The sequence below is a fragment of the Tympanuchus pallidicinctus genome, unplaced genomic scaffold (genome assembly GCF_026119805.1).
Source record: "Tympanuchus pallidicinctus isolate F22 unplaced genomic scaffold, pur_lepc_1.0 scaffold1, whole genome shotgun sequence".
Taxonomy (NCBI): Eukaryota; Metazoa; Chordata; class Aves; order Galliformes; family Phasianidae; genus Tympanuchus; species Tympanuchus pallidicinctus.
The window spans coordinates 52595266-52618581 of record NW_026294618.1 but is presented as its reverse complement, the minus strand read 5'-3'; the positions used below and the strand labels follow the sequence as shown (position 1 = coordinate 52618581).

At 39.4% G+C, this 23316-nt stretch overlaps 1 protein-coding gene and 1 long non-coding RNA gene across 4 annotated transcripts in view; one reads left to right on the top strand and one right to left on the bottom strand.

Moving 5' to 3' along the window:
- Positions 1–665: 665 nt before the first annotated feature.
- On the bottom strand, positions 666–4316 carry SMLR1 (small leucine rich protein 1). Its single transcript, XM_052671497.1, has 2 exons — positions 4066–4316; positions 666–1478 (listed from the first exon to the last, which is right to left on the bottom strand). The coding sequence occupies exons 1-2, from the start codon at positions 4196–4198 to the stop codon at positions 1375–1377; spliced, it is 237 nt and encodes a 78-aa protein (XP_052527457.1). The 5' UTR covers positions 4199–4316; the 3' UTR covers positions 666–1374.
- Positions 4317–4656: 340 nt separating this feature from the next.
- The window catches only part of LOC128075092 (uncharacterized), a 70626-nt gene continuing 51966 nt past the window's right edge, over positions 4657–23316 (top strand). The window contains exons 1-4 of one of the 3 annotated variants that reach the window (XR_008203647.1): positions 4657–4912; positions 5005–5126; positions 10080–11576; positions 17887–17980. This is a non-coding gene — a long non-coding RNA (uncharacterized LOC128075092). Of the gene's footprint in view, positions 5127–10079; positions 11577–17886; positions 17981–23316 lie in introns of all 3 variants that reach the window. The other 2 variants (XR_008203645.1, XR_008203648.1) reach the window with 2 other exon arrangements.

Sequence of the window (23316 nt, the reverse complement as noted above, 5' to 3'; positions counted from 1 at the left end):
CACCTTAGACAGCACACCTGACTCTAACTTTGGGATCTCTACTGATTGAGGTGTGTTTCATCTTCACCTTACAGGAACACTGTCCTGAAGACACCGTTATCTGCGTTACCAGGAGAACAGAGTTTAATGTAGGTTCATTTAGATGACTGTGTTCTTTATATGGTCAGTAATAGCTGTATGAGTTAATATCATCTTCTTAAGAATATTTATGTATTAGTCTCTGAAGCTTTGTGTCACATAAGTATTCATAAATACAGTACTGACACTGTGGTAACTATCTTAATTTATCTTTAGTGAACATTAAATACCTAATGACATAAATTCAAGTTTAGAAGCATTAAAGTTAAATGAAGCATCACGTTTTTTTTCGTCATCTGTTTTTATGGGGTGAGGATGCATCTTTTGAGGAAAGTAGCGTTATTTTGGCTACTTAGTGCCAGCACTTAACAACAGAGTTTGTTAAAGGTAGGAGCAGGCCAATATTGAGAGCTCTTTGGACTCTCTGCTTTTATAATCTGGATGTGCTAGGCTTTAAGAAAAGCATACTCTACTTTGGACTATGTTGTGCTATATCTGCCAGGTAACGTAAAAGCCCAGGTCAGAGAGGTAAGGAAGAATGTGTTCCTTAATGTCCTGATACATCAGTTTGATGTTGTGAAAGTAAGTCTTTTTTTCGTTATTTCTTTTTGTAAGAATTTATTCAAGATTTGTCCTCAGGATAAAGTAATAAGTGTTTGGAAAAATACTGATTACAACATTCTATTTTTTCAAACTTTGGCAAGATCAGCGATGTCCTTCTGTTTCCCATCATTGTCATATTTTATTTCCATACTTTAGAAAACCTACGATCTTTCACAAAGTATACAAGCGGATAAAAATAAGTCAGTTCCCCCCCATCACCCTTTTTCAATTTCTAGATGTCATTGCTTGGTATGAACTTATTATTTTTGCATTTTCAATTTAATATGACGGCCTTCACTGTATATGTAACTCAGCTCTCCTAGGAGCTTGTTAAATATTGAATGTACTTCTCTGTAGGCTGGTGAAGGACTGGTGAGCAAGGTGCTTTCTATCCCACTGAATCCTGTGCCACATAAACAAACTGATGCGGTACATTGCAGGAGGTCTCTGGTGTCTGATGGGCTGATGAAAGTACTGATCGCTTGGCCACAGGTGAGAGAGCAAAACTGCTATGAGGTCTTTTTGAATGGCAACACCTGTTTGATTAGTACCGCATGCCACTAGCTTCTCTCCATTTTGTTCTCCTCTATGATATTTATCTTCAGCTGGTTGTATTTAAGCCTGAAGAGCTGAGCACTGGTTGTAACCTTGTATCCTGAGGCTTGAGACTCCCTTTAATGTCATTCAGTTCCCCTATTTGTTTGCGTTTTTCCGAGATCTCCATGTTTTCTGCTGATTGATGTCGTAGTTTGGGAGGGTGTTTCTGGGGTCATACAGCATGGCCAGCTCCTTATCAACTGGAAAATCAAGCAACAAATAATTACTTAAGATGAATTTTTAAAAGAAAAGGAGCTAGCATTAATTGTAAAAGCTTATTAAATTGAAGATGCATGATTGGCACACTAGTATTGATTTGCATATTTCTTTAAGTCTTCTGAATGCAAAACAGTGACCATGACTATTTCCAATGAATCTCTGACATAAACTCTGTTGACACTGAAAGAAATACACTATTCTCGTTTGCCTCTACCACCTTTCAGTCAGAATAAAATCTTTCAACAACTACAATAAAGCATATAAATCAGTGTATCCTGAGTTAGAAGAGACATACAATGATCTCTGAGTCCAACTCCTGGCTCAACACAGGACCACCCAAAATTCAAGCCCTATGTCTGAGACTATTGTCCAAATGCTGCTTGAACTCCAGCAGCTTGGGGCTGTGCTCGCTGCCCTGGGCACCTGTTCCCTGCCCACTGCCTTCTGGTGAAGAATCTGTTCCTAAAACCATCCTGACCGTCCCCTGACACAACTCCATGCCATTCTCTTGGGTCGTTTTGCTGTCACCAAAGAGCAGAGTTCAGCGCTGCCCCTCCGCTCCCCTCATGAGGAATTGTACGCCTCAGCCTCCTCTTACTTGGGCTGAACAAACCAAGGGACCTCAGCAGCTCTTCACGTCTTGCCCTCTCAACCCTTCAAAATGTTGGCTGCTCTCCTTTGAAGCTCTGTAATACTCTTATATCCTTTCCATGTTATAGTGCCTAAATCTACACGTGCTGATTGATATGGGACTGCACCAGTGCAAAGCAGAGTGCTAGTTAGTGTCTTCTGAATATTTGCTTTCGGTTTTACTGTGGCTGAGCCTTTTATCATTGTCCTGATCCTTCCTACACTGCTTGTGGTACAAACAGAACAGAAACACAATCTCCACCCCTTGCTTTTTCAGAACAACACAGCATCATGAGAGGCCTGGAGAATATTTAGGGACCAATAGAGAAATTAAGGGGAAAAAAGGTGGAGAGGAAAAAAGTCTAGTTAGTATAAAAATCTTTTTCACAAGACAGTATCTTTCCTTGTCATTGCTAATTGTTCAAAGTATTGCTGTTTACTTTGTTAGTTTTAGTTTTAAGAAGTCTTAAGGGGATGATGCTACCTATTTTGATAGATTTAAATAGATACTCTTGTGCTTCATAGAGAAGAACAAAGTGCTCATTTGACAATGAAACAAAGCAGCCTTGCTTGTAACAATGCAAATTTGGGTCATTTATTTTTAACACAGCCTAAATAAATGTGTACTGAGGCAGAATTTCTGAGGCTTTGCTTAGAGTGGCTGCTGGCACTTAAAGGAGTCTCTTCCCAGGCTTATCTCTTTGTTATGTGGCTTGCCTAATGATCTGGAGCTGACTCAGCTCATCTGCTCAGGGAGAACTGCTCACCATGGTCCATGTTAGCTGTCTGAGACTTGAGCGATGGGCTGGATTCTGGCTGACTCAGAACAAGCAAAGGAAGCGCTTGGTGGTAAAGCTGGGACAGTGATGCCCAAACAGATTAGGCAGACAGGAATTAATCTTCCACTCTACTAAGAATCCCACCCAGGACGCCCGTGAGAATTTCCTTCCCTGGATCACTGGACAGTCAGGGGTATCTTTTCTTTCATGCTTCTCATATAGGAAATGGAGAAGGAAGAAAGATTCCTTTGACAAATTAGTCTGCCAGCCAGATCGTTCACCTCTCTTGAAAACTTGATTGTTATTCTTAGAAAATTTAGGAAATTATGATCCAAAGCTGAAGGCCAGGCTGTTTCAGTGGCTGATCACATAGCATGACCAGGAACGTCTGTGAAGTTTTCCAGGTGGTTTCTTTTGATTTAATGAAAATATTTTCTGAACCTCAGCAAAATACCCAAACCCATGGGATCTGTATCCCATCTCCTCTTCCTATTTTGGTCAGTCTTGGCTGGAGTAGGAAAGCAAGAGAAATGTCACGTAAAAATGAGTGCAGTGTTATCTCAGTATTGTTTCATAACAGCTGATGTCTAACTGTCACCTGGTCTTGATTTGCCTGCAGAGCCCTGTGGTCAGGATTGACTTAGCCAAGTCCACATTTGAGATCATGAGGGAGCTGCTGGATCTGCAATCCACAGCACCTGCCTCATGAGTGTTTGTCCTACACATGTTTTGCATCAAGCTATACCAAGAAGCATGTGAAGTTTACTAAGGGAATCTAGGATATGATCTGGTCTCCTTCAACACTCTCTGAGGATGAAAGGTCAAAATGCAGCTGATTTCAGGAACAAGCTTTGCCCAGTTTCTGGAGGAAAGAGTTTTGAAAGGGTTGAAGGAATGAGTTCTGATATGACAGATATGAGCTGTGTGACAGGCCTCAGCATAGGCAAAACTATGGAGTTTTAAGTGAGGGTTGAATCAAAATTCTAAAAATATTCTTACAGTATTTTTCAAATTGGAAAATGACCCAAAATGCATACAGCTTCAGAAAATTATGATCAGTGTTCTCTTCAGTTTAGTTAATAGTACAAGCCTGAAAGCAGACTGTTAAATGAGAAGTTTTGTCTGCCTACCCACTCTTTCTGCCCAAATTCTGACTCACCTTTTGATAGTTGGATCCTGAAATAGACAATGAGCAGCAGTAGGAGTAAAGTCACAGGCATGAAGATCCAGCCAAAGATAAAGTATCCAGGCAGCTCCCTTGCGAACACCGAAATTATGTAAATTATGCTCATTTCTTCTGCAGCAGCCTAGCTGGATACGTTCCTTCAGATCTCTAAGTGTAGAACCTATTTATCCTGCTTTCTTCCTTTTTTTTTTTTTCTGTATCCACATTCTGCCCTTTGCTCAGACCATTATCACTTTTTGGACTTTGGTTTGTTTGCATAGGCCTGTGATTCCTAATAGGACTGGAGTTCACTTGCAAAGTTACTCAGCTGTGGAGTTTAACAGTGGTTCTTAAAGTAGTGCTGCGCTTCCAAACCTTTACATATGTTGGGTTTGGCTCAGTATGTAAAGCTGCTTCCTTTTGAGCCTTATAGACTATCATCCACTAATACTGTACAGATCATTCTGAATAATAAGCATCTTCTTTACAGACATATTTTTGATTTTACAATAAACCTAAATTACTCAATAAAAGTGAGAACCCTGTCCCACATACGGGTCGAACCACACAGGCACACAGGTCGAACCACATGTAGTCACTGCTCTGAAGAGCTTTCAAATCATTGAGGCAGGCATAACTTCAGAGAATGGATACTGCAGCAGCAGATTTTTTTTCTAAAGTGCAGCTGCTGAACCATGACATTCAGGAATGATTCTTTTTTAGAGAAGTCAAAATTATGTGCTCTTTGGGGTTGAATGTACCAAAGAATTCAGTAACCTTTTAAACATTTCAGTCAGTCACTGGGTTTGGGGTGTTCTGTGTATTCAGTTTTTCCTATCTGGTCAGCAGTTTATTGCAGAAGTGTTATGTAGGTTGCACTGGCAGGTTTAAAAAGAAGAGTAGCTGTAATGCATTCTTTCTCCACACTTTCAGGTTTCTAAAACCGTCGGCTCAGTAGACTTGGCATCTTGACTTCACCTGGGAACACTGCAGGATCTCACTGTTTGACTTGCCTGTATGCTTAACCCTGCAGAGACGTGCTTGTCAGAGATCAGGTAAGTCTAGCAATCTTCCAGTTTTTGGCATATCAAATCTGATGACTACTTAAGGAAGGCATCAGGTAGCATTAAGCATTATGGTATTGTGTCCTCAGCAGGTTGTTATGACGGGGAAAAAAAAATCTGTTCTGTCTCATGTACATTTGAGAGTTGCAAAGGAATTTATTTCTTTAATACCTACCAAATCTAAAATGGAACTGTGAGCTCAATGTGAAAATTACCATTTTAATAGCATCTCTCTGGATGCTCTGCAGTGGGGAATAAGATTTAGGCTGGAGTTTATAGCAGTTAGGCTGAAATTGATAAGAAATGCAGTAGAATCATGAATTTTCAAGGAAAATAAGTATTTCTGTGTTCACTTTGTATTCTTCACGTGCTGTATCAAAAAGGCAAACAACCTCAAATAACATTTATTTTAAGGTTATATTTTATTTGGACTGTCACATATCTAGCATGAGATCCTCCTTTGTGACAATAAGTGATGGAAAATGTCATGTTTCAGACAGATTCCTTATTATATTATTCGTCTGCTGTTTTGATAAATAGAACAAATGGAGAGTGACTTTTTGCTTGTATTTGTTTGGTTTCAGCTTCTAAACGTTATATCTGATTCTACCTCTTCCTACTACATTTGACCTCATTCATAAAGTGCTTTATGATGAAAAGCACAGAGGATATTAATATTATTGTAGGGCCATCTGTTGCCAGATAACTCTCTCCTTACATACATAGCTGTCAGCTGCAATCAGTAAATTCATTAAACTCTTTTTGTGCATGCTGAGTTAATTCAGATTTTTTTAGACTATTCTGAATGCTGGTGTTCCGATCTGCAAAACAATTGCAACATTTTGATCATTCTGGATCCTTTTTTTCTTAAGTGTTCTTAAAAAATAATGGTAATAATTACTGAGCAAGCAGGAATTTATGGTGGAATGAGAAAAATCTGTGACCTAATTCTAAGTGCTATGGCATAGCAGAGTGAGCCACAGGAGTATTTCCGTTTGATACACGTGCATGGCTCACAAAGAAGTAAATGGCAACAAAATACCCGCATACCAGGGCAAAGAAGTTACTTGGATTATTTAATTGGTTTTCCTTGTGTGCTTGAGATATAAGTTCTATCAAACGCACAGCAGGCACAGAAGATGATGGAGCACGTAGTTACCTTGCTTGTTGCAGCCAAGGGCTCTGGAGCTGTATAGATGATGGACTGCAGAGCAGACAGCTTTTGACTGGTTACCTTCTGCCAAGGAAGAATAGGAGAATTATCTGCCCTCCGCATTTGTACAATCTCTTTTTCAAAAGACGACTGTCACCTTGGATCATAACACTTATAGGACTGGTAAAACTTTTCTAATGGCAGCTGACATGAGAAATAAGCTTCTATGTTGAGGGAGCACAAATGTAGGCAGAAACAAGGTTAAATATATTTTTATAGTGAGGGTACTTCATTTTCAGCAGGATCTCTGTCATTAGCAATTCCAAAATCTGAGTCTGGATGACTTTTAAGATACAGATTATGCCCCAAAATTAAGTATATTTGGGCAAGCCAGTTCAGCTCAGGCCATACTAGTTCACTGCAAGCAGTCTGTCAGAATGTCTGCAAAGTCACACCAATAAAATTCACGCTTCTGCTGTCAGCTGCCTCTGCCCAGACAGTGTACTAAAAGCCTCCATCATATAACAACACCCATGCCCCCTGCCTGCAGCAGCACTGCCTCACCAGGGCTTTGCACCTGGGCAAATCCTGTGCTGGAGTGGTAGATACACTGTGTGTCCACTGTGTGCAAATATGTGGGCATATTTGTCTACCACAGTCAAAAGGAAAATGGAAAATCTGCCAGGCATGAATCAGTTAGTTAGGCAGGGGCATATGCTTTCCTGGATGATCTGTGAAGCTTGGGTGTATTTGGGGAAATGGACGAGTTCCTCAGAATCGCTGAATGTCCCCCTACTTCTCTAAAGCCTGACAGAAGCGGCTGATTCATCCCCCTGGTGGTGCTGCTGGCCCTGCAATGCCAGCTGAACTTCTGGAGGCTCACTTTCTGGCTCATGGGAAATTCTGCCATTTTAAAATTTCCCTTTTGACTTGCACCAGAACAAAAATTTAATTTTCCGTGAAATGGAATTTAAGGAACATTAATTTTAAAGCCACCAGAAGTCTTATTTCATCTGTATCATTTTGATTATTTACATAAAATATGACCACAAATGAATTCATGCAAACTTTAAATGACTCTTATTTCCAAAACCTGCCAAGTAACATTAGACATAATGAGCATCACATCTGCCTTGTTGAAGAAATTCAGCTTCTCATCTTTGGAGATGTGTGTGTGCTAATCAATATTTTTTTGTTGAATGTTTTAATTCAGTCACCATTTCCAGAAAAAATCTTTCTGGATAGCTCTGCTCAGGAATAATTAAAAGCAGTGTAACACCACTGAAGCTGAGGAGGAAGGAGTAAGGTTTGCCTGTGAAGACTCAACCACAGTAAAGAAAAGAAAGGAGTTACCGCAGGTGTTTGAGAGCCTTTTGGGCACCAACCAAAATATTCACATGTTCCATGAGGGCAAACAGCCAACCCTCATGGTGGCTGCATTGACAGAGCTGAAATTGTTCTTTCCCAAAGAAAACACTGAAAAGATTACAGCAAAACTTAGACTTGGCATTTTTAAATAAATAAATATCTGTAATAATCATAGAAAGGAGGTGGCAGTTTGCTCAGGGCATGGTGATGATGACAGAGCCTTCCAGAATAAACCAGCAGCTCAGGTACAACCCTTATGTTTCTCCCTGATTCAGGGTTGAAACCCTGTTAAGTCGGTTCGAGTTATTGAACCATCTGACAAGACACAAGTTTCTGAGCTTTGAGAGAAGGTAGTAACTAGGTCATTTCTAAACTGGATCCGTTTTCTGATCAGCTTTGCTCTCGGGGCATCCACAGAGGGTGCAGGCGCAGGCTATGTGTTACACAGGGTGGTGGTGAGCACTCATTGAGGAGGGCCCTTTCCCCTAAGTTTTGGCTGTGCTGCCAAAAGCCAAGCTGCAGCTTTGCTCAGAATGCTGTGAGCAGCCAGTCCATGCGGATGTGACCTTTTGGATCTCTGCAGCAATTCCTAAGTCATTACTCATGTGCTTTATTGATAAAGAAAAGTGATTACTTTTTAATAAGCACATTGTGTGTTACTAATCCAAGAACCTTAGGAAATCTAAGTGTTTTGAAGCTGTGGTTGCTTTTCTCAAACAAATTGTAATCTCATTAACAAAGTAATAGCTATTTTGCATAAACCATGCTAAGTAGCTTATTTATATTCCAGCTCTCTATCTGACTGAACAATCTTTCCATTCTCTGCCTTGCATTTTTTCTTTATACTTACAACTAGTTCAGATTATTTGAATTTTGGCATGACAATAATGGATTTCTGATCTGGATGTTAAACTTTATAAAAAATTAACATCAGTGAAATAAAGATGTACTTGGCCACCTTGTAGTCCTCTTCCAGGATTCTTGATTGCCAAAGTTTTTCTGTTCAACACTGGTTATGTATGTTTCTGCTTTGTACTTAGTCATCTGTACAGATGAATGTTACTCTGCTCATGCAAAATCTTCTGGCAGTAGTAATAGTGCACAGACATTTCCAATTATAAATCAAAATATTTACTGAGTAGTAAGGCTTCCTATCCACTGTTATTTAAACCATCAAGATATGGGCTACATACAAAGTGGACGTTTCTCTTGTCTCTTGTATAACTTTGAAAGAATGAAAAAAAATCTGGTTATTGCTAAGTCCCTTGACCACAGCTTTTCCATGGAAACAGGAGCTGTTAGTGCCACTTTTCTGTCTTCATGGTCAAGATCTGTTGATTGCAATCCTGGCTGTTTTTTTTTTGGTTGGTTAGTTGTGTGCTTTTGTTTGTTTGCATTTTTGTTGTTGTTGCTTGTTTCTTTGTTGTTGTGGTGGTGGTTGTTTATTTAATTTAGGAAGGACCTTTGCCCAATAAATAAGATTTCCCAAGAATGTGATTGTACAGTTGCCATGTTCCCCTCCTTGTCAGCCAACTTCAGGTTCAGGTAAGAGGGACAGGGAGCTCAAGTCAAGTCCCTCTCCAATACTGTGGTTCAGCAGGAGACAGGCAGGAGGTAGGACTCAAGACAATGGCAGCAGAGCAGAACTGGCATCCAGCTGGCAGCAGGACACCAGTTGCCCCACCTCCTTCACATTTGCTTGCTGTGCTATGCCAGTATGTTGTATGTCCCCGTCATACAGCAGGATCACACGGGGTGTGTCTGTTCGTGGAGTTGTGGTGATAAGGAATCTGTTGACAAAGGATTCAGAGAGGATTGGGCTTTGTTAGTCCCACTGCTTAGTGAGGGAAAAATCATTGCTGCCTGCTGCCTTTCCTGTTCAGCCAACAAGGACTGCAGTTCAAAGTCACACTTGTCCTTGACTGGAAATGTGACTCTAAAAAAGACAGTAAATATTTCCTTCAGAGCTTTCACTTGCATTTCTTTTAAAGAAATACGAAATTATCAAGCCTGTTAGATTTTTTACTAACAAATATTTAATCTTTTTTTACTAAGCAATTTTGCTGAAAAATGTCTTCAGTTTTGGGAAATAGGTTAATTTTGTGTGTGAGTCTGTTCTTTCTAGAGTGGCCACAGCTCACCTCTGTCTGGATTGGATCCTGATCACTGCTCTGTGAACAGGTACTCTGTCCTGATTTCAGCTGGGACAGAGCTGATTTTCTTCATAGTGCCTGCTGTGTGTTTTTGATTTAGGAGAATCCATGGAATTGTGGAATCATTTGATTTGAAAGGAACTCTAAAAGGCCATCTAGTCTAAATTCCCTGCAGTGAACAGGGACATCTACAGCTAGATGAAGTTGCACAAAGCCTGGTCCAGCCTGACCTTGAATGTTGATAACACAGTAATGTTTTAGTTGTTGCAGAACAGTGCTGCACAGTGCTAAGGACATTTCAGCTCTTCACACTGCCCTGCCAATGAGGAGACTGGGGATGCACAAGGAGATGGGAGAGGACAGACCCAGGAGAGCTGACCCAGACTGGCTGAAGAGATTTTCCTTCCTATGTGGCATCATGTGAAGTTATAAATTCGGGGGACTTGGCCAGGCAGGGGAGCAGCCATGGCTTGGGGATGAGCTAGTGGGTGGTGAGCAATTGCATTGTGCATCACTGATTTTGTAAGTGTATATATAGACACACATACAGTTATCACTACTATTGTGTTTGGTTGTTGTTTTTTTTTTTCCCCTTTCCTTCTCTGTTTTAGTAGATAGTTTTTATCTCAACCCATGGGTTTTAGCTTTTTTTCCAATTCTTTCCCCCATCTCACTAGTATGGGGGAGTGAGCAAAATGGCTGTGGTGCTGAGCTGCTTCTGGGTTAAACTACATCTCTGTGAACAGCTGCTCTCCACCAGTCCCACTACAGTGGTTATTGCTCTTGTGCCTGGAACAACCCAATCCCACACAGTGTCTCCATTCAGCTGAACCTCATTTCTGGTAGAAAATTGGGAATCTTCAGAAACCATATACTCTCATCCTGAAACTTGGAATAGAAGTGTATTTAAATGGAAGCGTTTGTTCTTTTAAAACAAACACTGCAGAACAAATCCATTCTTTTCCCATCCCATCGCTTCTGTGGCTCACAGCTGCCTCCTGGTGTGCTCTTCTTCTTGATTAGTAACAGAGAAGTCAGTGTAACATAGAGGGTGCAGATAAGTGAGTGCTAAGGAGCTGCTCTACACTGACATCCCAGAAGGGCAGAACAAGGTTGCAGTGGGCACAGCTGTGAGGTGGCAGTGCAAGGCTGTCCCTGCTTTACCCATGGCCCACTCCCCCTGCAGTGCTGGCAGTTTGATGCACTAGCATTTGCTGGCTGACAGGTCATTTTTCACTTGGAAACATACAGAGCAGCATACGTGACAAAATCTACATCTAGAAACTGGCCAGTGTAACATTTATCTTTTGCCCCAATTCGTAACTGATTCTGACACTGCAAGTGAAGGAGTTCATATTAGTGATCAGGGCAATTGTAAAAGCTATATTGATTTTTTCTAACCTGCCTGATTTCAAATGTGTTATGCTATTTTTTATTGCTTCCTGGTTAGCTAATGCTTCTTGGTATTACTTTGCAACATCCCTGCTTGCCTTGTACTGCTGTAGCACAGTGCAATTTCCTCCTCTGCCCTCACAGGTAACAGCAAATGGACAGCAGGCACCAGATGCAAGACGTGCAGTTGTGCACAGCCTGCACACCTGCTCTAGCTGGTCCTATTTGAGCAGGATTTTGGACCAGATGGACTCAGAAGTCTCTGGACAGCCGTGCCTCTCGTGGTGCAGGCTGACCTCAGCCCTGAAACAGTACAGCCCTTTGGGTGGCATTAATGCAAAAGCTGCATTTTGTTCTGTGGCAAAATATGCACAGGTATGCAGCTGTATTAGGTTTGAGGCATGGCTCTGGAAAGTAAATTTAAAATAATACAATAATACAAGATTTTAGCTATTGGCTCTTCTTGTGTGCTATAAAAGAAGCATGAGCTATGATGCCTCAATTGCTTTTAATGGCTTGTAAGGAGGATTTGCAGTACCTCAGTTTCAAGGTCCCTGTTTGACGTACTGGGAATTAAAAGCCTGGGTTTTCATGGGGGTACTAGAGTTAGCACACTCAGGTCCACACCAGAAATGTCTTTGACACTGCTGTCGGTAGACTAAATCTCTTAAAATTATTAGAAGTGTGGCAGGCACTTTATGTAGGTTTTCACTTTTCTCTGCAACCAAATGTCAGAAAAATGCATTGCTGGTTAAGCAGGGTTGAGCTCTGGTTTATCCAAAACTTACTGGGGTACAGCCTATTATAACCTTGTTGAAAATAATTCACTGTGAAACAGATATAAGAATGGGCAAATTAGCAGTGCTGAGAGCCATGTGAGGGGCTGTGTGCAATTACCTTCTCCAACACTGTCTGCAAAGGAAAGAAAATCTTAGGGAGAAATTTGCAGCTTATGCACTACTATTAGTGAAAGTCACGGTTAGTTGAACATGTGTCTGTTGTCTTATACTCAGTTAATGTGACATGAAATAAAAAGGCATATCATTCTCTTTTATACCTTCCTAGTGAATGCTGATTAATTTAACTTTCCACTTTCCATGCTGTACATTTACGCAGTAATGAGCTGTAGCCATCTACTGTCTTGAAATTCTTTTTTTTTTTTCTCCCCAGAATGGAAGAAGGGCAAACAGCCCTTCATGTTTTTCCTGGCAATGTAGCATATATCGAAGACCTTATGCTTAACCCTGACACTGCATCAATAAATGCTAATTTACACAAGAGACTTACTGCAACTGTGTAAGACCAGGGAAAGAGTTTTTAAGCCTGTGCAGATGATTTCAGCTTGTTAATGTGAATGTTTTGCCTTGGGGAAGTTTATGTAATGTTTTAACAGAACATCATCTGCATTTTTTCTTGAATGAGGAATCCACTGTAAGGGATTTTTTACTCATTAGAATGATAAGGTAAATACAATCCATCCTTGCTAGAAAACTGCCCTATAGGCAGCTGTTTCTCTAGCATGAATGTTTAAGTGCAAAAAGCTGAGGCAGTAACATAAAAGAACTGCAAACTGATAAAATAGAAATTAGGGGAAATAATTCAGACAGATGTCTCCTGTTTGAAAAATGTCTGCTGATTTGAAACTATGTAACCTCAATTCTGTCTTTTCAGACTGTGGGCCCAATTAGTATAGAGGATGCTGATAGGCCTTTACAAGTTGATCAATATGATAGCATATCTATCTGTAATGGAGGCAAGACTACACAGTTAATTTGTACATTTACTACAAGACATTGATTGTTTTATCCTTAAGTATGATCAAGGGAAAATGATGTCTCTTTTGCTTTAAACTGTAATCAAAATTTTAATAACTGAGGAACAGGGGAGATTGAAGCCTTTGTTTTCTTACTATGTAAAATCTAAAGCTCAAAAATATTCTTTTTCTCTTTTTTATTTTTCAGTGTTATTTTTAGACTAAGCAATAACGCTATGGTGATATGAGTCTGTGTTTGTGATAAAATGCTGAGACATTTTGGGTTTGACCAGAAATTCAGTCTAGGCTTCAGAACTTATTGTGAAAACATTTTGTTGAATTGTGGTTGGTTTTGGTATGAATATTTTCCATTAAAAAATGTAACAGTCCACTTTTATTTTGGCCCCTCTTCATTTTCTTTATGACCTATCCCTCTTGCCAAGAAGGATGCTCAGACACTGACTTTTATAGGTCAAGAGGAAACCACAAAAACTATCCTTTTGGTATTTGTTTAACCACTTCAGAGATTTACAAGCAAATATGTCCATTCATACAAGTCATGCTGGCTCTTTCAGATCAGATTGCGTTTATCCAGAAATTGGGTAATTCTGTTCTCATATTCCTTTATTTGAATTTCTACAAGTTTGCCTAGTGCAGGTGTACCAGTACTTTACCCTAGAGTTCCCAAGGTCTTTCTTGAAAACCACTGTGGTTTTCACACCTGAGGTACGAAAACAGTTTTAAACAGGCACTTACCCACCACTGCTGATAGCTTACCTATATCATCCCTGATTTCTCCTAGAACTTCTCAGGGAATAATGGGGATGCATTAACAGTTTGTTCAGTAACTTCTACACTCACTTAAAGTTTAAGACATCTGCTGCTCCTTATTCTCCACTAACGAGTTTCAGCACAGGAATCTCCCCAGCTTCTTCCACAGCAATTACTTATAAAAGGAATCCATTTAACTTCTTTGCAGTGGCTTGGCTAGGGCTTTCCCTCCTAGGGATGTCTGATCTTTATTTTAAAAGTGTGTTCAGTACTTTGACTCTTTGGAGGAGTAGAAGTCACAAATGTCAGGAAGACCAAAAAAGGATAGACAGGAAGAGCTGCAGGTGTCTTTAATGTACTGTATACCCTGAGGACTCAAGTGCATTGTGGTATCAAATAAACTTTACATCATATGAATTGAAAGGGGTATGGACTCAGAGCAGCACTCTGGCTACTCTCTGGGTACGTGCCTGTAGGTAAATATTTACCTGTCATGTCAATATTTGGTGGCTCTCTCGTGGATGTATGCCTGAGAGGTAATTAGAATAGTTGTAATTTCCTACACTACTCAGTGACTTTTTTTTTCATGCGTGCACACTTGTGTGGATCCAAAGATTATCATTTATCAGTCTTGAGTATATGGACGGTTTTATTGTTTATAACAACAGAAACAACATGGCATCTGTACATCTACAATCATCTATAATTATTGCTGCAGCATGTGCCTTCTATTGTAGATTGAAAGGCTTGCAAGAAATTAGTGACAAATACACATTTTTAAGTTTTCAGGTCCATTTTCTTTCATCATCACTTCTACAGATCTCTTCCACACAGTTTCTTCCATTCCTGCTGCTTTTATCTTGGTAGCATTATCTGTTTTCGCTTATTGTTAGTTGTATGACAGCAACCTGCTGGTTTTTCAATGGCTTCCAACAGCATTTATTATCTAGCACTGTTCTTCAATCAGTAGATCTCAGAAGCACAGTGCACTCAGGGGTACTCAGATAATGGGTTACAATCAACAACATTACAGAGATGTGTTCTCCTATCTTTCTTTAGTACTTATTTGTGCATTTGGCAGAGAGTCATAATACCAACATTTGAAGTTGTAACAGGGCTTTCTTTCTAAGAGTCTGCAAATGATTTTCAAAGTACTGACAGATTCACTCTTTCAGATGTGCTGTAGAGTTCAGTGTGTCCCAGTTACACTGGGATTAACAATTCCCATTTTGCAGCCATGGAACTAAAATTTCACCTTGTTTTAACAAATCCATAATTAGAAAAGAAGTTCTTTATTTTCTAAGCATTTCCCGAGATTCCCTTGATGGAGAACATACAGGATAGCTGGAGCTGGTAGATTTCCCTGGAGCTGTTTGGAGGCAGAGGTGAATTCTATGATGAGATGAGAGTGACAGACTAACTTACTGTCTTTTCAGTTCAGTTCAGACAGCTAAAAATCAGTGTAGAAAAGGTGGGTTGGCACACTGACCAGAAGGTAACAGGGGTGCACCTTAGTAGGGCTGTCTATCTGAGTACAGAGAAGCACACAAAAAAGATGGAAGACAAGCTGAGAGATGGAGAAGAAGTCTTGTTGACACACCTAAGAGAAACTGTGTTAACTGGCAGCGCTAGCTACTGAGAAGCAGGACAAGCAATGAAATGTTGTCCTATTGTCCAACTATCAAACAGTCCTATTTCTCAAAAATATTTAGGTAGTTCTCTACTCCACAGTAGATTGAGTGTAGCCAGTTCCAACTGGAGAGGCACAGGGTCAAAAGAATGGCACTTACAGTCAACTTAAAGGAGGGCAAGGAAGGAGATGCTGCTTCAGTTAACTCCCTGTTTGCCAGGAGCAAGAAAAATAGTTTAAAGACTATTAGGCAAAAGAAGTGATATTAAAAATAATGCAGGGGATCTACTCCACCTTAGATAATGGCAAATTTCTAGCACAACTCAGGGAAATTAACTTAAATACCAACTGTTCTGTCAGTGGTTAACAAAAAAAGGTTAGCACTGTCAGGCTAAAAAAAAAGAAGACTTAATTGAAGTAATTTGCTGTACCTTCATAAAAGTTCATGGTGTGCTGAGAAGCTTTCAGGCTGCAAGTGTATTTTATATGAAAATTTTGCTTGGAAAAATTAGATGAAAAGGTGATACTGTTACCTTGTTGCTGGTTTGCTGTCTCAGTGAATATGGAATACTCTTGGTTTATAAATTCATTATTTGTGCTGAAGTGAAGAGGAAGGACTCTTTCCCTGACTTCATTGGCCATTTTGTGCAAGTAAGTGAGAAGAATGGACGTTCAGTTTGGTTCATTCTGGTAACTTGTTCCGTTTTGAGGTCTGCTCTTTTTAATTGATGAATCAATATTTTTTTTTCTCTGCCAAAAAACCCCAACATTCTTCATTTAACCCCTCATCCTCTCCCAAGCCCTTGTGGCTTTTCTCTCCAGTACCACTGTAGCTGATGGTCACTTAGGTACAGTCTCTGGACAGCTGTAGTTCTTTAGATATCGTTGTCGGTGTTTTGATTTTTATAAGAAATGGAAGAAACTAATTGGGACAGATTTTCAGGAAGCTGTATAACCAATGCCTTTTCTCTGAATCAGTATCAGAAACATCTGCATTCCTTAAACATGTGAAAATAACTTGTCCATAAAACCCTCTAACTGACATTTCAGTGTTTTCACGAGGGTTTACCTCCCTGGATTACTGTGTGGTGTGCTGAGACTTTCCTATTATCTAACCTAAATTTTCTTTACTGCAAATCCACTGAATTATTATTCTGCTCTTCAATGACATTCAATCACCATCTTTTTTTTGACACACGCTGTACCCTGCTTCTAGGAGGATCTGTTCCGTGATTTTCCCAGGCACAGAGGTGAGGCTCACTGACCTGTAGTTCCTCAGGTCTTCCTTTCTCTCTTTCTTAAAAATAAGAGTAATTTTTCCCTTTTTCCAGTCACAGGGGACTTCACCAGAGAGCCATAATTTTTCAGATACGATGGAGAGCGCCTCGGCAACCATATCAGCCATCTCTGTCAGAACCCTAGGGTGAATATCATCTGGCCCCATGGACTTACATGCATTCAATTGCATGAGGAGGTCTTGGACTTGTTCCACTGTTACAGTGGGACAGAATCCGCTCCCCTCACCTGGAATTTCAGATGAGACAGACTTTCTTGTAGGCTTATTGTCAGGCTGTATTCTGAGTACAAAATGGGACTGTACCAAAGGCTTACTAACATCAGGACAGTCTGCATCAGTAATTTCTTCCTTTACATGAGATTAGTCATCTTTTCAAAGAAAGAAAGATTTTTCATAGCTTGTTCCTGATAAATATAATACTGTTAAGGAAGGACCTGCTTTCAGAGTTACAAACTGTATGGTTACATCAGTCAAGATAGTGGAGCATCACCTCTCTTGGTAAGAAACTAGTAACTTTTATCCATTCTCATCTTCAGACAGATGTAGTTTTGACATCCTCTTTCAGCTTATTTTCTTGTCAGACATATACTAGCTGAACCACAGCCATTTTCTGAAGATGTTAGCCAGCCCATTGATGTTAATGGAGGATTTTCTATTACCTTAATTGGACATAACTCTTACTGAAGCCAAGAGCAGCTGAAAGCGTGTTTCCATGCCAGCAAAAAAGAATAATTACTTACAGAAAATATTACATCCTGACAGTCCCAACTGTCAGTCTGCCAACCCTGTGGCTTGTCTGTTTTAGTGTATATTGATTCAGTTAACAGTTACTTTATCTTGCAGTAACTGAAGTAGATATAAAGCTATGTTGTCCATAATATTAAATTACATAAATGATACAAATGTGGTGGAAATATATTTTTTATATTACAGATATTATAGCAAATAAAAACAAATATGGAATTAATGCTTTAAATACCTTTCCCATTTTCCATTAGCACATACTTCCTTCACATAACAGTACTTGCCCTTCAATTTGTATGGGAAGACATAACATTAAAGCCCAGGCAACTTTTAAATAATTTCCCAGTGTGTTTTCTTCCTTGCTTCTTTTCCATTCACCTTCTCCTTCTCTCTCTTTTTTTTTTTTTTTTTTTTTTTGTGTGTGTTTTTTGTTTGTTTGTTTGTTTTTTTCAATCTCCTGTTACTGTTTTCTGATCCTCTCCTTTTTCAGTAAATCATCATCTCACCGTCCTCCATCCCCAGTATGGCAGAGTGGAATGAAGGAGAGCACCAGGATTTGGAGGAATAGCTCTCATAACAGAGAAGTAACTGTCCAGCTGGAATAGTCCCAATGCTTTCTTAAATGCCACTGAGGTGCAGATTGCCAGGGCTAGCTCCTACCAGGGACTTTCTCGTTGTTGATGAATACAGGAACCAGCTGGGTAAGTGCGCGTGCTTTAAGCATGAATGAATGGACTGGAAGTTTCTGATACAGGTTGTTTTGCACTAAATGTCAATTGTAGTTCTGCCTGATCTCTTTCTGAGGTAAAATATAAAACCTAGAGTTTATTTGTGTGCTTTGGAGGACAGTAATGTATGTTTTCAAGATAAGTGTAAAGGGTAAAGCTTGGATAGCTCAAAAACCTTCCTATGCAAGGCTGAAAAGTAGGTATTTCCAGAGCAAGCCTATAACCTTGCCAAACAGCACACTGCTGTTTAGAGTAGCTTTTGTATTACTAGTTTTCTCCCTTCCAATGGGCTACGCTACTATTATGTCTTTTTGCATAATATTTACCCTATGTCTGTAATCACATCTGTTAAAAGGGACGTTACCCAGCCAACAGTACTTTTGGTGGCATATGGTGCTCTTTAATTAAATGTAAGTACTCATAAAAGCATTGAGTGTGCTCTATTTTTCAGGCCTCCAGCTATCCCCCGTGGCTCCCTTTATTCATTTAAATGCATCATCAGAAAGTCAGAAGGCCTTCTCCCTAATATACCAAACATAAAAATGGAACTTGAAAGCATAATAATAGAAGTACATGGTATAGTTTGCAGAGTTCAGTGTATTTAAATCTTGGAGTGGAAACCTGCCTTCCCTTGTAAGTAAAGAAATCAGCTGTGTGTTTCCATGAAGAGAGAAGGTTACCTTTTACTAAAAAATAGATGTGAGAATGTTGTGAGTTGAATCATGGCTGCGATACCAGAATCTGGTAAATTGTGAGCAGTAGAATAATTTACTTGGGTTTTTTTGTTTAATTTTCTTTATTGGGCTCTTCTCTGAGCATGGAGTGATGCCATTTTCAATTCTTATTTCATCTTCTTTTGAAGTAACTGCTGTGGAAAATAGAATATTTTTGTTTTGCTCTCTAGTTTTGCAAAGAAAAAAAACTACTGAAAAATAGCATTGTTTTACTTTTTAAGGACTTCACAGATGGGTCATGCAGCTTTTCTACACCAACACAGAATGCAGTGTTATTTGAAAAGATTTTGCTGTGTCGCATTAATCCACTGCCCATCGTGGACTATACAGGCATAGTTCTGAAAGCTTTAAGTAGACTTAAATAAAAAAGTCTTTATAGCCCAAACACACAACATGACAACTGACAGTTAGTTGTACGCAAAGAAATAAAAGACCTCATTAGTCAGTAAAACAAGCAACAGACTTAGCACAGTAACCATGGCTTCTGGTAGTCATCACAGCAAGCAAAGTTTTAAGAACTAGTCTGAATGAGTGAATGAATAGTCTGAATGAACAGTCTGAGGGAGTTTATAAAGTGCTTACATCTGGGTTACCTTTCATACTTAACAGAACAGTGAACCAGGAACATCATGGGTATGAGATACAGTTTGGCACTGTAAGCCTATCAGTATCTTGGTACTGATCAGAAAAAAAGGGTCAGTGAGGTAAGATAGAGCATGGGATACCTTGAATGGGAAAAGTACCGCAGCTAGACTTTAAAGGAAAAAGCAGCATGAGTAGGTAGATGCAAGGTGAGATACAAAAACAATGGTCTAGAAAATCACTCCTTGCAGATACATTCTGAATGGACAAGAGCAGATCAGACATGATTGTGTCTATCAAAGCCAGGAATAGGATGTCATGGAAACAGATGCATGGAGATGAAAGCTTCTCACTTCAGTCCCTCACACACCCCAGGCTGCCTTGTTAGGTTTTCATGGCTTAAAGTGCAGGCTTCAGCTGTCTGAGTAATCCTACTGTCACTGGAGAAACCATTAAGGTTAAGATAAGCTCACAATGTTAGGCTTTCACTTTGCTGTAAAAGCATAAACAACTCAAGATTTCCTGGTATGATATTTTAGATGTCACCCTCATCCTAAGAGATTCACAAACAGAAATTTCTCTTGAAAAATGTGAATTATGGGCCACATCTAAATTGTTCTGCAAATCAAACTGAAAATTCCACCAATTTTCTGTATTGCAGACTTAATTTTCCAAAGAAGGAACAAAGTGTTACATATGAAGCCCAATAACAATAAGGGTTCTGGGCCATCCTGAGAATAGAGAGGTCAAATCCTCATTGCACTTTTCCTGATAAAATTCATCTATTACACATTGAGCGTTATGAGGGAACAGGGCAGTCTTGAAGCTCATTAAAGCTTTCCAATCTGTGGAAAAAAAACAACATTTCTTTAAAATATTTTGGAAAGTAAAACCAGAGAACTAGAGTAAAATTTATGATGGATGAACCTTTATTTATACTATTTTTTCTTGGTTTTACTTGGATAATTTTATCATCTACCATGTGATGTGCTTATTCAGCTCAACCACCAGCAGATCTTTCCATTGCAGTACAAAGAAACTGGCAGTAAATTACATACTTCAGACAACTTTTTTTTTTTTATATATATCCCAATGGTATCAACCTACTTCACTAGCTGTAAGAAGATGCACCACAGTCAATACAGGAATTCAGAGCAATGCATGTATTTGGCAACAAGATCTGGTAAAATTGGTTTGCTTTTTTTTTTGCTTTTTTTTTTTCCAAGTCTTGGCTTTAAAACAGATCTCTCTCAAGAGCTGTAGTGACTTTATCTTTCCAGCTATCCATTTTTGAATGGATAGGTATCCTGTCTCAGATTATTAACTTGTGTACATATACAGTTTACAACAGGTACAAGAAGCTGAAATTCATGGCTTTGAATCATGGTATTCTCACATCAAACTATTGAGTAACTGTACAGCAGCTATTCCTGTTACTGTTCAAAGTTGCAAAGGGCTTAGTGTCAGAATCTACTTTAAAGAGTATCAGAACATCAGTCAAATCAAGAAGCGGTGTGAAAACTTGCTGTTAGCTCCATTTAGTTTGAACTGCTAGCTAGTTTGCATTAGCTTTCAGAGCTCTTAAATGTTTGTAACAAAAAAGTTTCAGTAAACCTTGGTATGTTTCAGTGAGATAAAAAATGTTCAGCACAGTCCTCTATCTCTTGCTTTCCCAGGTCAGTTCAGCCCAACCTTGGGACAGCACTGATTTTTTCTGCAGCTATCACTTGACTGAGACATCAACTTGCATATGAAATAATCAGGTGAATTGAAAAGATGTTACATGGCCTCCTACCACTTTTCTCAGCAAATCAGATGTTTTCCATTGCAAAACAACAATTCTTAAAATTACTAACAATCTCTTTTCACTAACACATTCAAATTAGCTACATATTTCTAACATCCCTACTGAATGACATTATTGAGTATGGTTAGTTATTTAAAAACATTTTTTAAACAAAGATGGGAGAGAAACGAAGGAAACTAGAGAAGAAACTAATGTATTTTTCAGTACCCAGCACTTTTAGTTATGTTTTTAATGTTATAGCTTTCTACTGAGGTCCAACTGAAATGGGGAATTCTTTGTATAAAGCAGTTAATTTCTTGCAGCATTAGGAGCAGGCAGTATAGGCCAACAGTTGGAGGAGAAAGACATATTGCTATCTCCATTTTGCATTCAGTGGAGTGATGAAGGGAGGCCAAAAATACAGGCCGAAGGTCAGCTGGGCGGACTTTGTTAGAATCAGAAATAGAAGCATAATGGCTGGAGCCCTTAGTCCCAAGACCAGCCTTGCTCTCTGACATCTCTGATTGCAGCTAAGATGTTTTTTTATAAACTGAAAAACCTCAGAAAGGTTGGTTCAGATAAGCATTCATTCTTCTGAGTGCTTATCTCTGCCTAACTCAAACCCACTGACTCCTCTAAGCCTGCAAAACAGATGTATTTCAAGAACTTTTAAAAATATTTTTCTCTACTTTGAATTCCAGTTAGAAGCAAGTTATATGAAAATGAAAGATAACATGAGGCAAATATATTTACTTGCAAATCCCAGAATGATTTGATTTTACCGGTTTCGGTGAAAGTCACTCTGGTTCCCTTTTTTTCTCTCCCTTGTGCACTGATGAAAAATCAGATTCAATTACTCGAATGTGTACTAGAACTAAAGCAATAGATAGGAGTTTTGCACGGGCTGCATGCCTAAAATATTGCTGGCAAAGAACTCCAGTCTCCACATCTCCAAAGCAAATGAAGGACTTGTTTGTGAATGTGTTATAAAACAATTAAAATTGTATGTTTATGATAATAGATCATGTGATCAGTAAATTGTGTAGTATTTATTAAGTAGTGAGATCAGGCTTGGCAACAGAAAAGACAAAGCACTTTGTTAGCAGCACCGTGGCTTAATTCACTCTGATTTGGCTTGGGTTCTGAGAAGATTTATTCTATATTGGATGTGCCTAGAGACTGCAGGTATGAGAGCTGCTCTGAAAGTAGTGCCTCCTTTTTTATGATATCGGCCTATGGTGTCAGAGATGGATGGTGGTATGGCAGTAGAGGTTGAACCTTGCCACCAATGTTCTGTCACATTTTGTTGCTGTGACACATGGCAGCAGAGGGGCAATCTAACAGAATGGTGTCTGACATCGAAATGCGTATGAAGCAATGGTGCATCACTGAATTCCTCCATGTGGAAACAAATGGCACCCACTGACATTCACTGCTGCTAGTTGAACGCTTATGGAGATCAAACAGTGGATGTGAGCATAGTGAGGTGGTGGGTGGTGTGTTTCAGCAGTGATGACAGCAACATGAAAGACAAGCCACGTTCTGGATGGGCATGCACAGCTGTCACACCACAAAATGAAGAGTGTCTCAATCAGCTCATCCATGCAAACTAGTGGATTATGACCAGGGAACACCCACTATATAGTCCAGATTTGGCATCTCCTGACTTCCATCTCTTGAGGCCAGTGGAAGATGGACTACATTGGCAACATTGTCCAAGCAGTAACACTGTTGTACCACTGTACCACTGTAGCAACTCTGGTTCATCAGTGGGAAAAATGCCTAGCTAATGGTAGTGACTGTGCTGAAAAATAGTGTATTACAGCTGAGAATTTGCTCTATCAAACAGTGTCATTGTGCTCTCTGTATTTGTTGTAGTTTTCATTGAAATGAATAGGAGACATTACTTTTGGAGCAACCTTTGTGTTTGTGATCCACCTCTATAAGAAGTTGTAACAGGCTGGTGCTACTATTCAGTGCCAGCATCACTGAGATTTTCCCATTACAAAGACCTGAATTTCACTTTCTTCAATTCCAAAAACCTGAAATGGTTTGGGCCTAAATTTTTCTGTGCTGTACATCAGTAACAA